We start from the raw sequence: 22,458 nt of genomic DNA, 5'->3' as shown, positions 1-22,458 counted from the left end.
CTACCTGATCTCTCTCTTCCGTGATTTTATTCCTTGTAGGCCTGTCTGAAGATTTTCATGCTAAGGATTCTAAACCTTCCTCCGACCCACCTTGTGTCATTGAGAAACTCTGTTCCTTACATGATGGCCTAGTTTTGGAAGCAAAGGGAATAAAAGAACATTTCTGGAAACCCTATATTAGGAAACTATATGAAAAAAAGGTTTGTAAGTAGTAAAGAAGTAATGTGAAAATATTTTCTGGGGAAAGATTTGTTTTGATATGATGACTTAAGGATCTTTTCTTTCATCATAGCTCCTTAAGGGAAAAGAAGAAAATCTTACGGGGTTTTTAGAGCCGGGGAATTTTGGAGAGAGTTTGTGAGTACTTCTGTTATCAAACTGTTTTAATATTTTAAATTGCATACTTAGAAAACCTTAGAGTTTACTGTTTTTATTGTTTGTACCCTGGAAATACAGAATATGTTTTGTGGGAGAACATAGGAAAGCAGTGAAAAATTCCATCGACTGTTACTCTAAGCACATTGTTTTAAATTTATTGAAAATTGTGTGGCTGTTCTTTAAAGCTTTAATAGTTAAGCTTTTGGATCGTAATTTTTGAGATAAAGAAATTCTTTTGGAACTATATAGGTTAAAAACGATGATGTGGAAGTAGTGAGGTCTTCACAGATGCCTAGAGCAGCTAGGAAAGATAACTCAGCATGTCACTAGAAGCTGCACCTGCCAGGCAGACTGGTACAGGGCACCCACCCTGAAACACTGTCCGCAAAATACACGTACTGTACGGAGGAGCGGCTTACTGTAGCAAGCTTGTGTTTCATACACCTCGGTTTTTATAATTAGCAATGGTCTGCAGTTTAGCTTTCACAAAATTATTAGAACTTTTTAGTAAATTAAAAAAATGAAATAACTAAGTGGCCTAAAACATGAATTGAAATGGCAGTTCTGTGAGTGTATATGTTGTCTGTTTTCCTTTTTTTCCCCCTCTAGTAAAGCCATCAATAAGGCCTATGAGGAGTATGTTCTATCTGTTGGGAATTTAGATGAAAGGATATTTCTTGGAGAGGATGCTGAAGAGGAAATTGGGACTCTCTCCAGGTGTCTGAGTTCTGGTTCAGGAACAGAGACTGCTGAAAGGGTGCAGATGAAAAACATCTTGCAGCAGCACTTCGACAAGGTGAGCTGGCCGGGGCCAGGAGAGCCGAAGTGCAGGTGCAGACGGGCCAGACGGGCCATTTTATGTGGGTGACTGTGTGTGTGTGTGCACGCACATGTTGTACTTCTTCCAGTATGAAAAAGAAAATGCTTGTCATACTTAATTGAAAAAGTTGTCTGTGTTTACTGATTTAATTTTTGTTAACATCAACTTTCAAAGTTTTGGGGTAGATCTGAGAGAGCATTTAATATAAATTTAAATGAATGTATCATGCTGGGCGCCTGGGTGGCTCAGTTGGTTAAGCGACTGCCTTCGGCTCAGGTCATGATCCCGGAGTCCCTGGATCGAGTCCCGCGTCGGGCTCCCTGCTCGGCAGGGAGTCTGCTTCTCCCTCTGACCCTCCCCCCTCTCATGTGCTCTCTCTCATTCTCTCACAAATAAATAAATAAAATCTTTAAAATAAAATAAAATAAAATAAATGAATGTATCATGCTGATAGCTGTTGGTTTTGAAAAAATGGGCCAGTAATATGCAATCTTTATTTATTGAACATAGTAGACACAGAAAATGTCAGTTGACCTGAGGGGTGCCTTTATCTAGACACTAGGGAAACTGAGAATCTGTAGTCTTCAGGAAAATTCCGTTAAACAGAGTTTCAGGATCATGGTGTTATTTCTTGCATACACTTAGGGTGATGGAGACTAAGAGTTTCCCTTCTGTTGTATGATGTTCAGAGAAAATATACAGCTTTTGACAAGTGCCTCCAGAGGTAGTGTGGGTAATTCCAAGGGTAACTCACCTGTAAGATCAAACTTAAGACTGCTTTGCTTATTCCTTCAACAAATATTCTAAAGATATTCTATATGCCAGATAGTGTCCTGGACGCTGGGGTTACATCAATGAACAAAACAGCCATGAATATCCTGTTTTATATTCTAATGTGGAGAGATAGATAACCAAACAAGTAAATATACAGGACATCAGATGATGATATATGAAGAAAAGTAAAATCGAGTAGAGGTACAGAGTACTGGGGAGAAGGGAGAAAGGGTGGGCCTTGGGCTGCTAGACATAGGGCTGTGGGGAAAGGCATCTCCGAGGAGGTAACATCAACAGAGATGTGAAGTAAGTGAGGAAGCAAGTCATGTGAAGAGCTGAGAAATGTGTTTTGGAAGCCCAGAGGACAGCAAGTGCCAAGCCTTGCTGTGGGAGCATGGTTGGCTTTTTGGAGGAACCGTGAGAATGCTATGTGGTAGGAATAGAGTGAGTGAGTGAGTGAGTGATTAAAAAGTGAGGGGCGGGTGGACACAAGGGACAGGAGTTCCATATCGGGCGTTGGAAGCTGTAGTAAGAATTTTTGCCTTTCCTCTGATTGGGAGGAAAGCCAGTAGGAAGGTGTTATGGAAAACAGTGACTGGATCAGTCCGATTGACATTTTTAAAGGTGTCATAAGGAAGTGTTTCAGGGGGCAAGATAGAAGAAGGGAATTAAGAGGCTGTTGCAGTAGTTCTGGTGATAGCTCACGGTGGTTTGGACCAGAGCAGTGGTTGTATTGGGCCTGTATTGTGCGGATGGCACCCACATGATTGCCTGATGGCTTGGATCCAGGATGTGAGAGAAAGAAGACAGTGATGACTCAGTGGCACAAATGGTGTGAAAGCTGAAGTCCTTACAAAGGCCTCTAAGGTCCTCAGATATGCCGAGCATACCCCAACTCAAAGCCTGCGCCCTTGCTGTTTCCTCTGCCTAGAACATGTTTCTTCGAGATAGTCATGTGGTTTACTTCCTCACTTCTTTCAGGTCTCTGATAGACTGACCACTGTACAGAATAATAACCACCAACTTCCTCCCCAGCCTTCAGCACTTCCTTTCCCTCTTACTCTGCCATTAGTGTTCCTCTTAGTATTTGTCACTGTCTTAAGGTAAGTGGGTAGGTAGAAAGGATTGTTTGTCTGACAGTAAGTCAATTAGATACAAAGATAGGAAAAGAGAAAGAGTCGTTTGTTACGCAAAGCTCTGGGGCACTCCAAAAACTTAGAAGTCTTTACTTGGAGAAGGAATGTCCTGATCTTTAAAAATCTCAATATTTATACCTGAGTCAGAGAAAGGCTCCTTAATCAGAATGCACGGGAAGCCTTAAGCCAAGAACTGAACAGTACTACCAAGAAGCTGCACGCTGACCTGGAGGACTGTGGGCAGAAGGCTGTTGGTGGGAGTCCTGCCTTGTTCCCTCTGCAGAAGCACTGCTCCCTGTGGGCGGTGTGAGACACGGCTGGCTATTCTTGCTTTCCTGTGTGTGTGTGCAAGCTGTCCCCTCCCAGCGCAGCACTGGTTCACATACAGGGAGGAAGCTGGCTCCAGGAAAAGCTGGCTAGAGCAGGGAGGAGCCTTCTGAATGTCCTTAACCTACCCAGGTCATCTTACCGATCTAAAAAAATTATAGAATTAATTTCTTTGAAACCAAGTGGAAGTCTTGGCTCTATCCTGTTTAAGTCACAGAGGAAGCATATAGATTTTGATGTGTATGGCGATCTTTTGTGCTTATCTGTATCGCATTAAACTGGAGTAGTTTGTTTTGCTGGGTGAAGATTTTGCTGGGTGTTTTTCCAAGTATCTCTAGAATAAATATACTTACTACATAGGGAAACATAGTTTTTCCTGAATATTGAAAAACACTCTTAAGCTATCTTAGCCTTTCAGAGTTTATTAGAAAAAATAGAAGAGATGTTTCACTAGCATATGTATTCATGCTTAAATTCTCGGACATGAAGTCATATATTTTTCGTATTTATATTCAAGAATGTTGACTTAAGGGGTGCCTGGGTGGCTTAGTCGTTAAGCGTCTGCCTTCGGCTCAGGTCATGGTCCCAGGGTCCTGGGATCGAGCCCCGCATCGGGCTCCCTGCTCAGCCGGGAGCCTGCTTCTCCCTCTCCCTCTGCCTGCTTCTCTGCCTACTTGTTCTCTCTCTCTCTATCTCTCTGTCAAATAAATAAATAAAATCTTAAAAAAAAAAAAAAAAAGAATGTTGACTTAAATGTATTTCCCTGAAGGTGCGTCTCCTTTAGGGGGGAAAGATAGTTAGATTCCTGTAACTAAAGGTAAAGGAGGGGCAGGAAGGCTGAAGAAAGCTGTTTGTTCTGTGTCAGGCTGTTCTTTCATCCAGGAGTGTTGCTGTGTCCCACCTCTCTGAAGCAAATGTGATGATTTAGATGGGCTTTTGTTAAATCATGGAATTCATCTGGGCCAGGTTTAATTCACCGCTTGCTTTTGTCAGTCTGTAAGTAGTCAGAAAAAAAGTAGTAGATGGGAGCTGTGAAATTCTGTTTCTCAGGGATATTCTTTTTTTTTTTTTTTTAGATTTATTTATTTATTTATTTATATGAGAGAGAGAGAAATAGAGAGCACAGGAGGGGGGAGTGTCAGAGGGAGAAGCAGACTCCCTGCTAAGCAGGGAACCCGATGTGGGACTCGATCCCGGGACTCCAGGATCATGACCTGAGCTGAAGGCAGTCGCTTAACCAACTGAGCCACCCAGGCACCCCTTCTCAGGGATATTCTTAATAGTTTATTGCTTATTTGTGCCTTTCGGCTTAGGTTTGAAGTAGGGATACTAGGGAACTATGCCTTATCTTAAAGGTTTAACTTTTTCTTTTTTTAAAAAGATTTTATTTATTTATTAGTGAGTGAGAAGGACAGGGGAGAGGCAGAGGCAGAGGGAGAAGCAGATTCCCCGCTGAGCAGGGAGCCCCATGTGGGGCTCGATCCCAGGACCCTGGGATCATGACCTGAGCCGAAGGCGGACGCTTAACTGACTGAGCCACTCAGGAGCTCCTTAAAGGTTTAGCTTTTAAGAGACAAACTTCCTAGTTGGCTAAAATACAAATTGTCCTTTCACACATCTTCACATGGAGGGTGGTAGCTCCTAGTGGCGTTAGTATGTTTAAATTCCAAGAATGGTGATATTTGAATCATTAAAATGTATTGATAAAGTCTGATTGGTTTAAATTCTCGTTTGTGAAGTAATTAAAGTCATTCTGACCTAAAATAATGTTCTCTCCGCCCCCACCCCGCCCCCAATTTAGTCTAAAGCACTTAGAATCTCCACACCACTTACCGGTGTGAGGTACATGAAGGATAACAGCCCTTGTGTGACCCCAGTGTCTACGGCAGCACACAGCTTGAGCCGTCTTCACGCCATGCTAACAGGCCTCAGGAATGCACCAAGTGAGAAACTGGAACAGATTCTAAGGTTAGTTTGAGCCCTTCTTGCCTTCTAAGATTTGATTGTTGACCATTTTCTATTTTAATTTTTTAACTTTTAGTGCCTTAATTCACTCATTATTAGTCGTATACCAGTTGCATGCTCAGACCCTGTTGTTAGTCTGTGGAGGTCATAGTAATATGGGATGTATGAATAGAAGGTGATCATTTTTCCTCAGTATCTTCGTGTGTTCCAGCTGTTATCACAGAAGACCATAGACTGGGTGACTTACAAACAACAGTATCAAGGTGCCAAGATGCAGTGTCTGGTGAGAACTGCTTCCTGGTCTTTTTTGCTCTCCTCACATGGTGTGAGGAGGCACGGGAACTCTCTAGGGCCTCTTTTATAAGCGCACTAATCCCATTCACGAGGGCTCCACTATCATGACCTAATCACTCCCAAAGGCCCCACTGCCAAATACCATCACATTGGGGGATTAGGTTTCAACATGAGAATTTGGAGGGGGAGCACAAATATTCAGTCCTATAGCACTCAGATTTCTTTTATGTAGTATGGGAGACAGTAACTAACAACACTATACACTGTAGATTAAAGCACCAAACTGTTACCAACTGTTCTATCTTAAGATTTCAGGGAAAGAGGGATCAATAAAGATGGGAGTTGTCAAAGGACTCCATGAAGAGGATTGGACCTGAGCAAATTTCTGAGGGGTGGGTCAGATTTGAAAAGATAAACACTTATATTCATAACTAATGTCAAACCACTGTAACTTCTGTAAGTTCTATAGAATACCCTTACCCTGAAAATGAAGTTAACTGCCTTCAGTCCTCTGATCTGCCTAAGACTGGTGGGAATATCATTGAGCTTTAATGAAAAGCATAATAAACTGAATCTCATGACCTGTGGATAGTTTTTGTAAATTTATTTCAAAAAATTACCTCCAGGGCCCCTCCTAGTTCTAAAAAGTATAGGATTTGATGACACAGACCCTATAGGAGCCCATTTTGTTTCTGGTGGTATAGTGTAAGAAGGCCCAGTATACATACTTTAGTAATTTCTTATTCATAGCTGGACTCATTAAACCATGAGGTCTGCTTTATTTATAAACTTGATTGTGATTAATATCCAGTAGGCTATGTCTGTATGGCCTCTTCCTAAGTTGTGTTTCTCAGACCTTGTTTACGTAGAATAGAGAAGCATTTTATAAATACATTTTAGAAGACTGACTTAGTCTTTATATCTTACAGATCTCTTTAGAATCTCTAACCAGGTGTAGCAGCTTCTTTAATCTCAAACACCGTTAGTGGGGTTAAATATTACCAGTAAATATCAGGTGAAGCCAAAGAGTCCTGTTTCTTGAAAGGTACCTGTGTGTGTTCATAAATAAAATTCTGCTTGTATATGACATTCAGTGGCTGACTCCAGCAGGCTTATAACTGATTTTTATTTTCTTTATAATTCTCTCAACTTGCTCAGCTTTTACAATGAATATGTGTATCTGTGATCACAATAAACACATAGTTGCTTTGACACAGTCATGCTGGGCTGGCATCTACACCTGCAATTGCACAGGGCCGCAACCCCTGCTGTGCCCACCACTTCCCATGATCTCTGGACCACGGAGCCCCACAAAGTGAGCGAGCGTCAGGTCAGGCCTTTGTGAAAATGCATAAGCAGGATCCGAGCATTGTGCACACCGAGGAAATGCACTTCCTGGAGGAGCGGATGGAGAGCATGGAGGGTACAATACTACCTGCTACTCATAAAACTAAATCAAGAAAATATCAAGAAAGAAAAAACAGATAGTCAGAAGGCAGAGGAAAACATAAAGACAAACGAACCATCAAGTGAGGAAAGTGGTTTAGAAGTTGACAGTGAAGGTGTGATTGAACCAGATACTGACGCCCCTGAAGAAATGGGAGACGACGGTGTAGAGGTGACTGGGGAAATGATGGATCAGGCAAATGATAAAAAAAAAAGTGGCTGCCATTGATGCCCTAAATGATAGTGCACTACAGAAAGCCATCGACTTGTTCACAGATGCCATAAGCTGAATCCTTGCTTGGCCATTCTGTATGCCAAGAGAGCCGGTGTCTTCATCGAATTACAGAAGCCAAATGCTGCCATCCAAGACTGTGACAGAGCTATTGAAATAAATCCCGATTCAGCTCAGCCTTACAAGTGGCAAGGGAAAGCACACAGATTTCTGGGCCACTGGGAAGAAGCAGCACATAATCTTGCCCTTGCTTATAAACTGGATTATGATGAAGATGCTAGTGCAATGCTGAAAGAAGTTCAACCAACCGCCCAGAAAATGGCCGAACATCGAGAAAGTATGAGTAAAAAAATAAGAGTGAAAGATCAAAGAAAGAATAGAAAGTGTTAAGAAGGTTCGGGAAGAACATGAGGGAGCCCAGAGGGAGGAAGAAGCCAGATGACAATCAGGAGCCCAGACTAGCTCTTTTCTAGGTGGCTTTCCTGTGGGAATGCGTGGAATGGCAGGGGGCAAGCCTGGAATGGAAGGGATGCCCCTGGGCTCAATGAAATTCTTAGTGACCAAAGGTTCTTGCAGCCATGCAGCATCCAGAAGTTATGAGTGGCCTTCTGGGATGTGGCCCAGAACCCAGCAAATGTGTCAAATAGCCGAACAACCCAAAAGTTACGAATCTCATCAGTAAATTGTCAAATTTGGAGGTCAAGCATAATGCCCTTCAGACGGATAAGACCCTTGCTGAAGGAAAAACAACTTAGATCACCTAATGGATGTCGCAGTAATACGGTGTACCTCTGACCTCGTGGAGAGAAGGCTGGGGTGCTGTGAAGAGAATCCCTACCCCTCGGCCCCATGTGCAACCCAAACATTTTGTGGTGGTTTGCTATTGGGTATTCATTCACATAATGTTTTCCTACCAGGAATTCCTACTAGGAATTTTAAACCTTAAAAATACTTAAAAACAAGTTAAAAGGATGTGTTAATCCCTTAAAAAAAAAAAAAAAAAGACGAAAATGTTATAAAGGCCCACGTGATGATAACTTGTATAATGCTTCTGCATCGAACATATATTGCCTTTCTGATTTAAAAAAAAAAAAAATTAATGAAATAAACCTCGTTTTGGAGGAAAAAATGTAGAGTGCCAGTAATGGTTTGTATGAGTCTGTAGTATAGTTTATATACCTCCTCATTCTGTTTTCTTCCAGGAGTTCCTAATGGGAGTTGTATTGCCCTCTGAGGAAACAGTTGAAGGCAATTTTGTTTGTTACCAGTGATTGCAGATGTGTAGGGTAGGTGGGGGCCAGTCAAGAAGGCTAAACTTAACTGCAGTAAAGGTACAGCTCCATGCAAGAAATATTTTTTTTCCCTCAAAATGGTTATAACCAACACTTTTGATAAGGAGGTATGGGATTTCCTAGAATAATTTGGGAAGTGTATAGTTTTTGTTCAAAGTATTTTATATTTACAGGTTAGTAAAATTACAGAGTTGTAAATAGTTTATTACTTTGTAACTGGGTTAGACCTTTAAGTTGGATAATTTCTTACTCTTTTTTTTTTTTTTTTTAGGACGTGTTCCAGAGATCCAACACAGGCCATTGCCAACAGATTGAAAGAAATGTATGAAATATATTCTCAGCATTGCCAGCCAGATGAGGATTTCAGTAATTCTAAAGGTAAGGCTTAATACTATCCATCTTGTTCTCATCTTTGCTGTTTAACTACGTGGAGTCCTTTCTTGGTAAGTGAATCAGAAATATGAAGAATAGATTTAGGACTTTAGATTGAGGTCTACAATATGGATGTCCAATTTTTCTGTTAACCAAGTGGTTTCTGGGCCCGTCTCCATAAGAGAACATGTAGACCGATGCCTGGTACTTTGTTTGCAAAATCTTTAGTTTCATTTGTAGACTGGGTATTATTAAATTTAGGAGTATAGTGATTCTTCAAAATATTAAGAATGAGTTCAGAAGATATAACTGTTTTATGCCCATACCTGTTCTAGAAGTTGTCTGATGTCATGAATTAGAACCAAGTATGAGTAGAATAGTAAACCAATTATATATACCTCTTAGCATAGAGCTGCTCAGTTCAAACTTACCAAAAAAAGAAAAAAAAGCGTGACTCTTAATGGAATGCTATTACAGTTTTTAAGTGCAAATTTCATTTCACAGGGGCGCCCGGGTGGCTCAGTTGGTTAAGTGTCTGCCTTAGGCCCAGGTCATGATCCTAGGGTCTTGGGATCGAGCCCTGCATCGGGCTCCCTGCTCAGCGGGGAGCCTGCTTCTCCCTTTCTCTCTGCCTGCCACTCCCCCTGCTTGTGCTCCCTCTCTCTCTCGCTGTCAAATAAATAAATAAAATCTTTTTTAAAAAAATTTCATTTCACAGTTTTAGAAAAATGTTAGTGTTACTGTGGCTACCATGAAGAAAATTAAGAAATCTCAGGAATGATTGGTGTAGCAGCTGTAGGAAGTGCATATATATGAAGTAATTGGTTGGTTTTTAAATTTTCTTTTGTGGGCAGGGAATGGGGTAGACTCACTTTCTACAATATGTTCTTTGCATGTGACTCTTGTCTTTTATTTGTGCAGAAATTGCCAGCAAATATTTTCGTTTTGCAGAGATGCTTTACTATAAAGTATTAGAATCTGTTATTGAACAGGAACAGAAAAGACTGGGAGACATGGATTTATCTGTGAGTAAATCACCAATGTATTGGTCAGCACAAGAAAATGTAGTTTCCTTTTAGCCCTACCCATACAAAACCCAGACTAAACCAAACAAAGATAAAACCGTAGCTTTGAGGGAATAAGATTGGCAGCTGAGGAAACTCCTGTCTTCGCCTCCAGTCCCCCACTTAGTGTTTCTCAGTGTGGCAGGCCGTGTACTAGAACTCACGGCTTCTGTGGGCAGTAAGACTCCATAGTCAAAGACTGAAACATTCAGACTTAAGGTAAATTGAGTTTTTAGAATGCATGGACTTACTAACCGGCACGTTCCCCGAACAAACCTTGTATAGCAAGAATAAGTTGACTATTGACTAGATAGGACTTTAACATAAATATTCAGCCATTGCTCTTTGACTAAGAAAATAATTTTTTCTAGATTTTACTAGTCAAGAAATATAAATTGATTTTGAAATAAGTATTTACTTTGAAAGACATAAAAGTGCTTTTTAAAAACTATTTTAGAAAAAATTGTAAAACTGACCGATAATTGTTCTAATTTCATGTAACTATTTACATTTCTTTTTTATACATGAAATTATGGGTGTAGGAATTTAAAAGGCTGTTAAGACAAATTTTTAAATTTTGAAACACATACAGGAGGGTATATAAAACAGTTGCAGTTTACGGCTGAAGATAAGTGGATACCTTTATACCCAGCCAAGAAACTTACTAAAACAATTTTTTATTGTAGTAAAATATACATAAAACTTACCATTTTAAGCATTTTTAAGTGTACAATTCAGTGGCATTAAGTACATTCATGGTGTTGTGCAACCCTCACCACCAGCCATGTTTAGAACTTTTTCATCATCCCCAACTGAAAGTCTGTACCCATTAAGCAATGACTCCCCATTCTCACTTCCCTTGAGCTCCTGGTAATCTCTACTTTGTCTCCACAAATTAACCTGTTCTAGGTATAATCATACAGTATTTGTTCTTTTGTGTCCGACGTATTTCACTTGGCCTGGTGTATTCGAGGTTCATCTGTGTTTTAGCATGGCAGAATTTCATGCCTTTTTAAGGCTGAATAGTATTCAGAATATTATTCATAATCAACAGTATATAATTGTTTGCCTTTTTTTTTTTGGTCAAGTTGTAGGAGTTCTTTATGTAACATTATATATGATTTGCAAATATTTTCTCCCATTCTGTGGGTTGTGTCTTTACTTCATTGATAGTGTCCTTTGATAGACAAAAGGTTTTAATTTTGATGAAGCCCAATTTATGTTTTTTTCTCCTGTTGCCTATGTTTCTGGTGTCTAAGTAACTTTTTAATTCAAAAATAGTAAATGTTTATGTACAGATTTGAGAAATTAATAGCCAGAAAAAGGGGGGGGGGAATGTGATTATGTCTCCTGAGAGGAGTGTATGTTCACTTGTGGCCCATGACCATCTAGCCAGTCACCTGCCTTCCAGCTGTCTTTTTTCTGACAGTGGCCTATAACTGTAAATACTGTTTTGTAACCTCTTTCCACATTATTATTCCCCTAAGCAGCAGGGCGTATGTATATTTTTGTTAGGGATATAATTTTTTATCAGCTACATTTCACAATATGTAAGATTTTTGGAAGTTCTTTTACATTCTTGTAATATTTGTTTTGCTAAAACATGGGCTTCTTACGCTAAGAAAAGTTCTGTAAGAAAGTAAGCACATACTTCTCACTAACTCAGAAAATAAGACTTCCTTTGATATTTTTATTTAACTTTACTGAGTAGGAAATGTCTTTGTTAGAGTAGGCTAATATTTCTAAATGTTAATAACTTTGTTTTATAGGGCATTCTGGAACAAGATGCATTCCATAGATCGCTTTTGGCCTGCTGCCTTGAGGTCGTCACTTTTTCTTATAAGCCTCCTGGGAGTTTTCCATTTATTACTGAAATATTTGATGTGCCACTTTATCATTTTTATAAGGTATTTTAAAAAATCATACTGATAAAGAAATTGTAGGTGCGACCAACTTCCTGTTGTTAGCCGGCTAATTCATTTTGCTGCCTAAGTACATCTCTTCTCTTTTTAATAATATATTTAGTAGTTTTTACTCTATCTGGGGAGAAAAAATAGAAGAGTCTTAAGAACTATTTAAATTCTTCTCAGATAGTATAAAGACCTATTTGGGGTAAAAGCTTCATTTGATTCTTCCTTTTATCTGCTATAGGCTTTTAGAATACTTTCATTTTATTGGCTAGGAAGCCTTTAAAAAAAGTAGCAAACAAATCAGTAGCTAATCTTATATAACAACCTTTTTAAATTTTATATTTTAATTAAGTAGGCTCCACACCCAGCGTGGAGCCCAACGCCAGGCTTGAATTCATAACCCTGAGATCAAGACCTGAGCTTAAATCGAGACAGATGCTTACCTGACTGAGCCACTCAGGTGCCCCAACCTTTTTTTATTTTATGGAAATAACATTGAAAAGTGTCTTTCAGGAGAAAAAAATTCTCTTTCACATGTTATATAGAAGTGCAGAGTGATGGCAATGATTTGGTGGTAATTGTTTTTGTCTTGATATCAATTTAGTGTATGGGTTTATCTTAATTCTAATACAGTAGTCAAAAATCAGTTTTTATAGTGGCATGGATTGAATGTTTAGACTTTCTGTTTTATTTATTTATTTACTTATTTATGTATTTATTATTTTTTTAAGTAATCTCTACACCCAACGTGGGGTTTGAACTCACAATCCTGAGAGTAAGAGTCAGATGCTCTGCCAACTGAGCCAGCCAGGTGCCCCTAGAGTTTTTAAATGTGAAATGTTAAGAGTAATATTTTTCAGCTTTAATAGAAAAGGCATCTTTTTTCTTTGAAAAATGTTTAAAATATGCCATTATACAAGATTTTCTGTAATTCCTACATGAATTTTAAGTAATAGTTATTTATAAAGACAGTGAAAGGAAGACCAGCTGTTTCAAAATAGTACTATTATTTAGATTTGTAATTTTTGATGAATTATCTGTTGATCTATAAATATGTAAAAAAAACAAAATTTACCCATTTTGCTTCACACTTAATAAACAAGTTTTTGGTGACAAAAATAATTATTAAAGCAGGGCATTTTTTTTTAAATTTCAGGTGATAGAAGTATTCATTAGAGCAGAAGATGGTCTTTGTAGAGAGGTGGTTAAACACCTTAATCAGATTGAAGAACAGATCTTGGATCATTTGGCATGGAAACCAGAGTCTCCACTCTGGGACAGAATTAGAGACAATGAAAACAGAGTTCCTACTTGTGAAGAGGTTTGTGAAAATACCTTAACATCTTTCTGTAACAAAAGTACATCAGTAACTAGTCTGTTTATATTCTTGTTTCACTGAGAGCAGTTAAATTTAGTGTCTTTGTTATGGGAAGTGGGGGGGTGGCAGTTGGGTTTAATATGGTACAGTCACCCCTGTATCTAAGAAGAAACCCCTGAGTCTATGAGTCAGAAATAATGTGTGATTGCCCTAAGGTTTCAGTGCCAGAGTAAGAATTCAGTGTTCTCTCTTAATTTTCTAGTCAAGTTTCTGTACAATAGAATGGTTGGTATTCTAATTCTCTAAATCAGTAATGAAGACTGATTCATATTTAGTATTCAGCTATTAGCTTTGAATTTTTTAAGCCTGCCAGACTTTTTTTTTTACTTCAGTATGAAAATGGAAAAGACAGCTGATTTTATTTAGGTTGACTAACTGGTGAGCCAAGTTTTCTTTTGCCTTAGATTGTGACTGTATTTCTAATGAAAATGCCTTTTTGAGTAAGACACTCTGCGTATATCATTCTTTATAGGTTATGCCACCTCAGAATCTGGAAAGAGCAGAAGATATTTGTATTACTGGCTCTCCTTTGACTCCCAGAAGGGTGAGTGAAGTTCGCGCTGATACTGGAGGACTTGGAAGAAGTAAGTTTAAAATACTAGGGGGAATATTTGGGAGCCTAATATCTGGGAATTGAAATTCTATCTAAAACTACAAGTGAAGTTAATAGAGTCTATATAGAAGAACTGTTTTGTGCATTATAGTACCACATGGATCACTTAAAAGTAGTGCTTTTGAGGAATATTTAAGAACACAGGGAAGATGCATGTAATAACAAGTGACTATAAAAAGAGAATGCTATATATTAATGTGATTCTTACATTTGAAGTGTGTGTTTACATATAAGCATATAGAAGGGCTGAAATGGGAAAACCAAACTATTAAGAACAAATATTATTGGATGATAGAATTCCAGGTGCTTTCTGTAAAGTTTTTAAGATGATTATGTATTTCTTCTAAAATCAGAAGATGGGCAGCTGGGTGGCTCAGTTAGTTGAACGTCCAACTCTTGATTTTGCCTCAGGTCATGATCGTGGGGTTGTGGGATTGAGCCCCGAGTTGGGCTCCACACTTGGCATAGAGTCTGCTTGAGTTTCTCTCCCTCTGCCCCTCCCCCTGCTCGTGTGCACGCGCTCTCTCAAATAAATCTTAAAAAAACAAAACAGAAAAGCTTCTTTTAAATTTTTTATTATTATGTTAGTCACCATACAGTACTTCATTAGTTTTTGATGTAGTGTTCCATGATTTATTATTTGCCTATAACACCCAGTGCTCATTGCAATATGTGCCCTCCTGAACACCCATCACCGGGCTACAGAGCTGTATGATGCAATTAGGTATAGACAAGCAAGTGAGTTAAAAGTACTGAATGGCCAGAGCGAGTTCAGCTTTGACTCTTGTCAGTCGAGCTGTGCTATCCTGGTTAATATGACAGCAGCGCTGGCCCAAGAAGTACAGAAAAGAGAAGTTTCACTATTCATCTGGTTATATTTAGGCAGCTTTTTAAAAAAAGTAATCTCTATGCCCATCATGGGGCTCGAACTCAGAACCCCAAGATCAAGAGTCATATGCCCTGTGGTCTGAGCCAGCCAGGCTCCCCATCAGGCAGCTATTTGTAACATCTTCCAGGTTCAAGGTTTAAGTTTACATAGTTGAGACAAAACTGCTTTTTAAAAAGTGATTCTGTAAATTCAGAGAGTTCTAAATCCTTAGATGCCATTAGAAGGATATTGTTGTTTCTAGATCAACCTCTTAATGTAATTGATAAGCACTGGCTGTAGACGAAAGATCAGTTTTAAAATCAGGAATCACTTTATGTCAGTGCATACTCAATAAATATGGATGATCTCTATGAAGATGTCCTGATTTCTTGGAAGAGGTATCATAATGGCCTAACTATTTTTCTGCTTTTATCCACCTCAGACCCACAGATCTGACAGCCGGTCTTCCTCAGTCCTGTATCTGTATTTTTTCCTTCCCTAGTCTATGGATTAGAACTTGACTTTAAATTTCATTTTCTTTGTACTCATCACTTTTCCAATTTCAAGGTCTCAATGCTTTACAAGATAATGATCATAATGCATTCTTTCCAACTGCAGCTTTGTTCCAAATACAAATCTAGTGAGTTTATTGGCTTTTGTACCATTGAGAAATTTAAACGTTAAGCTGTAGACTGTCAGGACTACTCCTGTCAATCCCCTTATGACCTCCCTACATACATTTTTTAATTTAAAAAACCTACCGATGTGTTGTTGAACATGCTGCTTGAAAATTCAGCCACTGTCAGCCACTGTTGTGAATATTTAACAACAGACCGTGTCATGAAGTTTACAGAGTTTGTTTCTATTTACGATGGTGAAGAAGTTTTGGAAATAGCGGTGATGGTTGCACAACATTGTGAATGGAATTAATGCCACTGAATTGTACACATAAAAATGGTTAAAATGGCAAATTACATGTTATATATATTTATATTAAAGAAACTAATAACGTAATATACCAAAAACCATTGAATTGTACAATTTAAGTGATTAAAATGTATGTGAATTATATCTGACTAAATTTAAAAACTATAATAAACTAAGCTTAATTGAGTCCAAAACACATATATCCATTCTTGCTGAAGAACATTACTGAGTGTTAGTAATTTTCTGTATGTGGAAAAAGGACAAAGATGAAAACTAATAAAACTGGGGTGAAATGCTCCCAGATGAAATCATAGTAATATCAAGTCCCCTTGTTGAGTAGTGGCTTTACATGAAATCACATTGTACGTGAGTGTTAGGTAGAAATTGAATATGGTCAAAAGTATTGTAGGAAAATAGAATAATTCTTTAAATTGCCCTTAAGTCATCAAGGTTCTGTAGCAGTAGAGGGCAGAGTTTGGTTTGATTTAGCCGAAGCTGGAATAAAGTAGGGAGCACTGTGAAACAAATAGAGAAAAATTCCTGTGTTTAAATTTTGCTCTTAATAGTGTCTGGTTGAGTTTTCATTAGTTGAATGTAGCTATGATATGACTCCTATAATTTTTGTTAATGAAGTATTTCAGACACTGATTAGTTTTGAATTTAAGAGCTTGGATTCAGAAGTTAGGTCTGAGTTTCCTTGAGTTAAACCGTTTGTTTGATTTGTCGTTGTTGTTGTTGACTCTAGGCCTAACATCTCCAGCCACATTATATGACCGATACAGCTCCCCAACAGCCAGCTCGACCAGAAGGCGGCTGTTTGTTGAGAATGATAACCCCTCTGATGGAGGGACACCTGGGCGCATTCCCCCACAACCCCTAGTCAATGCTGTCCCTGTGCAGAATGTATCTGGAGATGCTGTTCCTGTCACGCCAGTTCCTGGACAGACTTTGGTCACCATGGCAACAGCCACTGTCACAGCCAACAATGGACAAACAGTGACCATTCCTGTACAAGGTAAGGAAGTTGGATATTGAGTTCTTTCTTGGTGGCATTTATTGGAAAGTCACTTGAGATTTGGCTGGAATGACAATATGAGGGAAGAGTGGAGTAGGGAAGGAGGCTGGGAGGGGGGAAATTGGAAACCTATGCCTGGAGAACCTTTCATCCTCCTCATTTTCTCCCTAACAAACTGTAGGTATTGCGAATGAAAATGGAGGGATAACATTCTTCCCAGTCCAGGTCAATGTCACAGGGCAGGCACAAGCTGTGACTGGCTCCATCCAGCCCCTGAGTGCTCAGGCCCTGGCTGGAAGTTTGAGCTCTCAACAGGTGACAGGAACCACCTTGCAAGTCCCTGGTCAGGTGGCCATTCAACAGATTTCCCCAGGTGGACACCAGCAGAAACAAGGCCCACCTTTAACCGGCAGCAGTATTAGACCCAGGAAGACCAGCTCTTTATCGCTTTTCTTTAGAAAGGTAATTTTTCCTATACCCTTACCAGAGCAGAAGCTTGGGAAATATAAGTGTTAGGTAAACAAAGTTTGAAATGTTTCTGTTTATCTACCAGGTTTACCACTTGGCAGGTGTCCGCCTTCGGGATCTTTGTGCTAAACTGGACATTTCAGATGAACTGAGGAAAAAAATCTGGACCTGCTTTGAATTCTCCATAATTCAGTGTCCTGAACTTATGATGGACAGACATCTGGACCAGTTGTTGATGTGTGCCATTTATGTGATGGCAAAGGTGAGTACCATTTGGAATATAAAAGGAAAAAGTAAAGATGCCACTTCCGTACTCTCAGAACACTTTTAACAGTTTTATTGAGATATAATTCACTCCATTCATTCGTTCATTTTTAAGTAGGCCCCACACCCAGCATGGAGCCCAGTGCGGGGCTTGGACTCACAACCCTGAGATCAAGACCTGAGATCAAGAGTTAGGACGCTTAACCAACTGAGCCACCCAGGCACCCCTTAATTCACTCATTTAAAATGTACAACTCTGTGGATTTTAGTACATTTACAGATACGTGCAACCATCACCACAGTAAATTTTAGAACATAATATTCCATTGTATGAATATATGATATTTTGTTTATGCATCAGATGATGGTCATCTGGGTATTTTTGGCTATTATGAATAATGCTGTCAACATGTTTTCATTTCTCTTTGGTATGTACCCAAGAGTGGATTGCTAGCTAGGTCATATACCGTGTTTAACCACTGAGGAACTGCCAGACTATTTTTCCAAAGTCCCTGCACCATTTTGTACTTCCACCAGCAGTGTATGAAGGTCCTCATTTTTCCACCTTTTCATCAGCACTTTTTTTTTTTTTTTTAAGATCTTATCTATTTGACAGAGCACAAGCAGGGGGAGTGGCAGGGAGAGGGAGAAGGCGGCTCCCCGCTGAGCAAGGAACCTGATGCAGGGCTCTATCCCAGGACCCTGGGATCATGGCCTGAGCCAAAGGCAGATGCTTAACTTACTGAGCCACCCAGGAGCCCCTCATCAGCACTTTTTATTATCAGACATTGTTTTCTAAAATAACCTATTGAGGTGAAATTCACATAACATAAATCAGCCATTTTTTAAGTGAACAATTCAGTGGTATTTAGTACATTCCCAATATTATACACCCAGTCTTTATCTTGTTCCAAAACATTTCCATCCCTGCAGAGTAAAACTACTTATTAAGTAGGTTGTCTGCATTCCCCCTCCCAGTAGCTCCTGGCACCCACCATTCTACTTTCTTTCTCTATGAATTTGACTATTTCAGATGCCTCTAGGAGTCATACAGTATTTGTCTTTTTATGACTGGTTTATTTCAGTTAGTATAATGTCCTCAAGATATATCCGTGTTGTAGCATGAGTTGTAATTTTCTTCCTTGTTAAGGCTGAATGAGCTTCCATTGTATGGACATACCACATTTTGTTTATCCGTTCATCCACTGATGCCCACTTGGGTAGCTTCCACTTTTTAGCTATTGTGAATAATGCTCCTATGAACATGAGTGTATGAATATCTCTTCAAGTTTTTAGTTTCATTCTTTTTGTATAGACCCAAAAGTGGAATTGCTGGGTCATATGGTAATTCTGTATTTAATTTTTTGAGAAATTTGCCATATTTTTCACGGCAGCTGCACCATTTTACATTCCCACCAGCAGTGCATGAGGGAGTTCTGATTTTTCTACATCCTTGCCAGCTTCTTTTCTATTATTATAGTCATCCCAGTGAGTATTGATTGGTACATTCTGGTGGTTTTGACATATATTTCCCTAATGACTAATGATGTTGAGTGTCTTTTAGTGTGCTTATTGGTTGTTATTTGAGTTTTTGATTCTGGCCATCCCAATCATTTGTTTACTGGTCATTTATCTTCTTTGGTGAAATACTAGTTTAAATCCTTTGCCCATTTTTTTATTTGGATTGTGCTTTTTTGCAATTGGGCCGTAGTTCTTTATACATTCTGGATGCAACTCTCTTATCAGATATTTGCAAATATTTTCTCTCATTCTGTGTGTTTTTACACTTACTTGATCGTGTTATTTGAACCATAGTAGTTTTTAATTTTGATTAAGTCTGTTTTTTTCTTTGTTGCTTGTACTTTTGCTGTCATATCTAAGAATACACACTGCCAAATCCAAGGTCATGAATATTTATCTGTTTTCTTCTAAGAGTTTTATAGTTTATCTCTTACATTTAGGTCTTTGATCCATTTTGAGTAACTTTTATACATGGTAGGAGGTAGGAGTCTATCCAAAGATCAATTCTCTTGACTGCTATGGGGCGCCTGGGTGGCTCAGTCGTTAAGCATCTGACTGGTCCTGGGATCAAGCCCCACATCGGGCTCCCTGCTCCCCCTGCGTCTCTGTCTAATAAATAAAATCTTAAAGAAAATCAACTCTTAGCAACTTCCAAGTATATAATACGGTATTGTTAACTATAGTCAAATGCTAGATGTTAGATCCCTAAAACTTACTCATCTTATAACTGGAAGTTTGTACTCTTTGACCAACATCTCCCCAATTTCCCCACCCCAACATATGCATCTTAACTATATCAAAATCAGCTTCAGATTTATACTGACTTAATTCCAAGAAGTATCCTATGTAGCTGTTTCCTTTTGAGGTGTATTGTGATACATGTTACATCCATAAGTGTTATAAATCCAACAATTGCATTGCTCTTTTATAATTCTATGACTTTTAAAGGAGCTGAGAGAAGAAATATATTCAATGTACATCTTTTGTTAATCTTATCATTTCTGATTCTCTTTATTGGTTCCTGTGGTTTTGAGTTGTCATCTGGAATCATTTCCTTAGCCCAGTACAGCATTCCTCCTCCTCCTTCTGTGCTGTTTTTGGCAAATATATCACATTTCTGTATGTTTTAGGCTCTATAAAACATTATATATGTATTGTTTTATACAATGGCTTTTTAAATCAGTTAAGGAGAAATAAATACACATTTTATGCTGTCTTTACAGTTATATAATTATCTTTACCAGGGCTCTTTTTTTTGTGTGTGTATTTGAATTACTGAGGTCACTTGCTTTTAGTTTGGTCTTTTAGCAGCAAATTGTTGGACACTGAATTCTTAGTTTTGCACTTTGAATATGTTGTTCTACCACCTCTTAGCTTCTATAGTTTCTGATGAGAAGTTGCCTGTTATTTTTTGGGCTTCTCTCGAGTTTTCAAGATTTTCTCCCTTTCTTTGGTTTTCGGCATTTTTACTGTATGTCTGCATTTATCCTATACTTGGAATTCTTAGAGCTTCCTGAATGTGTGGGTTACTCTTTTTTAAATAAATTTGGGAAGCTTTCAGCCTTTATCATTTTTTTCTGCTTCTCTCTGTGTGTGCTGAATGATGTTCACAGATCCCTGAAGCTCTTAATTTTTCTTCATTCCTTTTTCTGTGTTCTTCAGGTTCCACAGTCTGTCCCAAGTTTGCTAATTTTTTTCTTCACCAGTTCAGATCTGTTTTGTCCTTCTGGTGAATTTTTCATTTGTTAACTGTACTTTTTTTATTCCAGGTCTGTGTTCAGATACCACCTACTCCCTCTTGTTACTGAATTTTAGTAGGTTTTCCTGAAGAGTTCATTTTATATATGCCCTTTGGACCATTTCCAGAGACTTGAAATGGCTGTTTATATGATTTTCACCAGTTTGGGGAGAAGGTTCACAGAGCTCTTCAAAATACTTTGAAATCAATTTCTCTCTCAGAATACTCTTATTCTTTGACAGGTCACAAAAGAAGACAAGTCCTTCCAGAATATTATGCGTTGTTATAGGACTCAGCCACAGGCCCGGAGCCAGGTAACTACATTTTCTCTCAGGGCTGAAAATAAAACTTAAAGTCTTCGATAAATATAAAAAATTAACCACAGTTGATTCTGTGGCCTTTTCTCCAGGCTAAAAACTAGGATTCTACGTTAAGGAAGTCTTGTCTTTAATACTCTTTAATCACTGAAAGACAGCTTTACATCTTGATTAGTTTAAGTCCTCTTTTCTCCAAAAGGTGAGGAGTGAAATATTTGATTCCTTCTTAATTTGGATAATCCCAAGATAGATGTCAATTTAGGAAGTTGTTTGGTTTCTGTGTACCTTTCAGGCTGGTTTAGAAAACAATACATTTAACCAAGACAACATTAAATGAAAACTTAAAACTCATTTATCTCAAGGAGTAGGTATGCAAGATCTTTGTATCTGACTTAGAATAACTTGATTTTATGGTTGGGTGCTAGCACTGCCCTTTATATTCTAGTATTAACGGGCCATAGTTGAAATTTGAAGCCAGACAGGCCCCAGTGGAAATCCCGGCTGTTATTTAACAGATATATGACCTTGGCTGCATATATTAATCTCCCTGAGGACAACAACTCTTACTACATAGAGCCACTGTGAGAATTTAATAACATGTCAAGGTCCTGTAGTCCAAGATGTGCTCAGTAAATCTGTCCCCTTCTCATGGTCTCTCTAAAGGTGTATAGAAGTGTTTTGATAAAAGGGAAAAGGAAAAGAAGAAATTCTGGCAGCAGTGATAGCAGAAGCCATCAGAATTCTCCAACAGAACTAAACAAAGACAGAAGTAAGTGTTTAGGGTCTTTATGAACACTTACAAAATTAGGAGCTTCTCACTCTTTAGGCCTTTTAGACTAAGGGTTTTTTAGATGAAGGATTACTAGATGAAATCACAACTATATTAAAATATTGGCAAAAAATTTGTTGGAACAATAAACAGAATCCTAAATTTAGTGGCAAAGTTGTTGGACCTTCCTCCCGCAGCTTCGAGGCACATTGTGCGTAGCATTTTTCTGCAGGGAAATCAGAGAAGGTTTCAGGCAGGAATTTCTTGGCCTGAGTTCCAGAAAAGTCTGGCGTGCCAACTGAAAGCATGCTATGGAAATACCAGCCCTAATTGTTGATTTGCATCACTTAATGCAGGGCACAGGTCCTAGAAAATTTGGTGTAATTTATTAGTGAAAACTACTCGGTGAGCCTTTGCATGGTGGGGGGTGAAGTTAATACTTAGGCGTGTCTGTGCTTTGCTCCCCGGGATGAAGAACAGAGTGCCCGTTTGCTGCCATTAAACAAGTACAGTGGGTAGCTGTTGGCCTTTCTCTTACTGAATTTTCTTCTGAAACCAATCGTGCACTAA

At 38.7% G+C, this 22,458-nt stretch overlaps 1 protein-coding gene and 1 pseudogene across 2 annotated transcripts in view; both read left to right on the top strand.

The window, feature by feature from the left end:
* Positions 1 to 22,458, top strand: part of RBL2 (RB transcriptional corepressor like 2) — a 50,453-nt gene that overhangs the window by 16,415 nt on the left and 11,580 nt on the right. For both annotated transcript variants that reach the window (XM_031027344.2, XM_031027345.2), the window contains exons 6-19: positions 40 to 200; positions 293 to 357; positions 988 to 1,174; positions 5,237 to 5,403; positions 8,936 to 9,042; positions 9,958 to 10,061; positions 11,870 to 12,007; positions 13,167 to 13,331; positions 13,861 to 13,972; positions 16,542 to 16,811; positions 16,993 to 17,273; positions 17,365 to 17,541; positions 21,045 to 21,116; positions 21,783 to 21,888. In XM_031027344.2, coding sequence (XP_030883204.2) covers positions 40 to 200; positions 293 to 357; positions 988 to 1,174; positions 5,237 to 5,403; positions 8,936 to 9,042; positions 9,958 to 10,061; positions 11,870 to 12,007; positions 13,167 to 13,331; positions 13,861 to 13,972; positions 16,542 to 16,811; positions 16,993 to 17,273; positions 17,365 to 17,541; positions 21,045 to 21,116; positions 21,783 to 21,888 — 2,112 coding nt within the window. The remainder of the gene's footprint in view (positions 1 to 39; positions 201 to 292; positions 358 to 987; positions 1,175 to 5,236; positions 5,404 to 8,935; positions 9,043 to 9,957; positions 10,062 to 11,869; positions 12,008 to 13,166; positions 13,332 to 13,860; positions 13,973 to 16,541; positions 16,812 to 16,992; positions 17,274 to 17,364; positions 17,542 to 21,044; positions 21,117 to 21,782; positions 21,889 to 22,458) is intronic.
* On the top strand, positions 6,985 to 8,568 carry LOC102738671 (hsc70-interacting protein-like; annotated as a pseudogene).

This window comes from Leptonychotes weddellii, chromosome 16, assembly GCF_054177405.1.
Source record: "Leptonychotes weddellii isolate Sample4059 chromosome 16, ASM5417740v2, whole genome shotgun sequence".
Taxonomy (NCBI): Eukaryota; Metazoa; Chordata; class Mammalia; order Carnivora; family Phocidae; genus Leptonychotes; species Leptonychotes weddellii.
The sequence above is the reverse complement of the archived record's forward strand: the minus strand, read 5'-3'. Positions and strand labels throughout refer to the sequence as shown.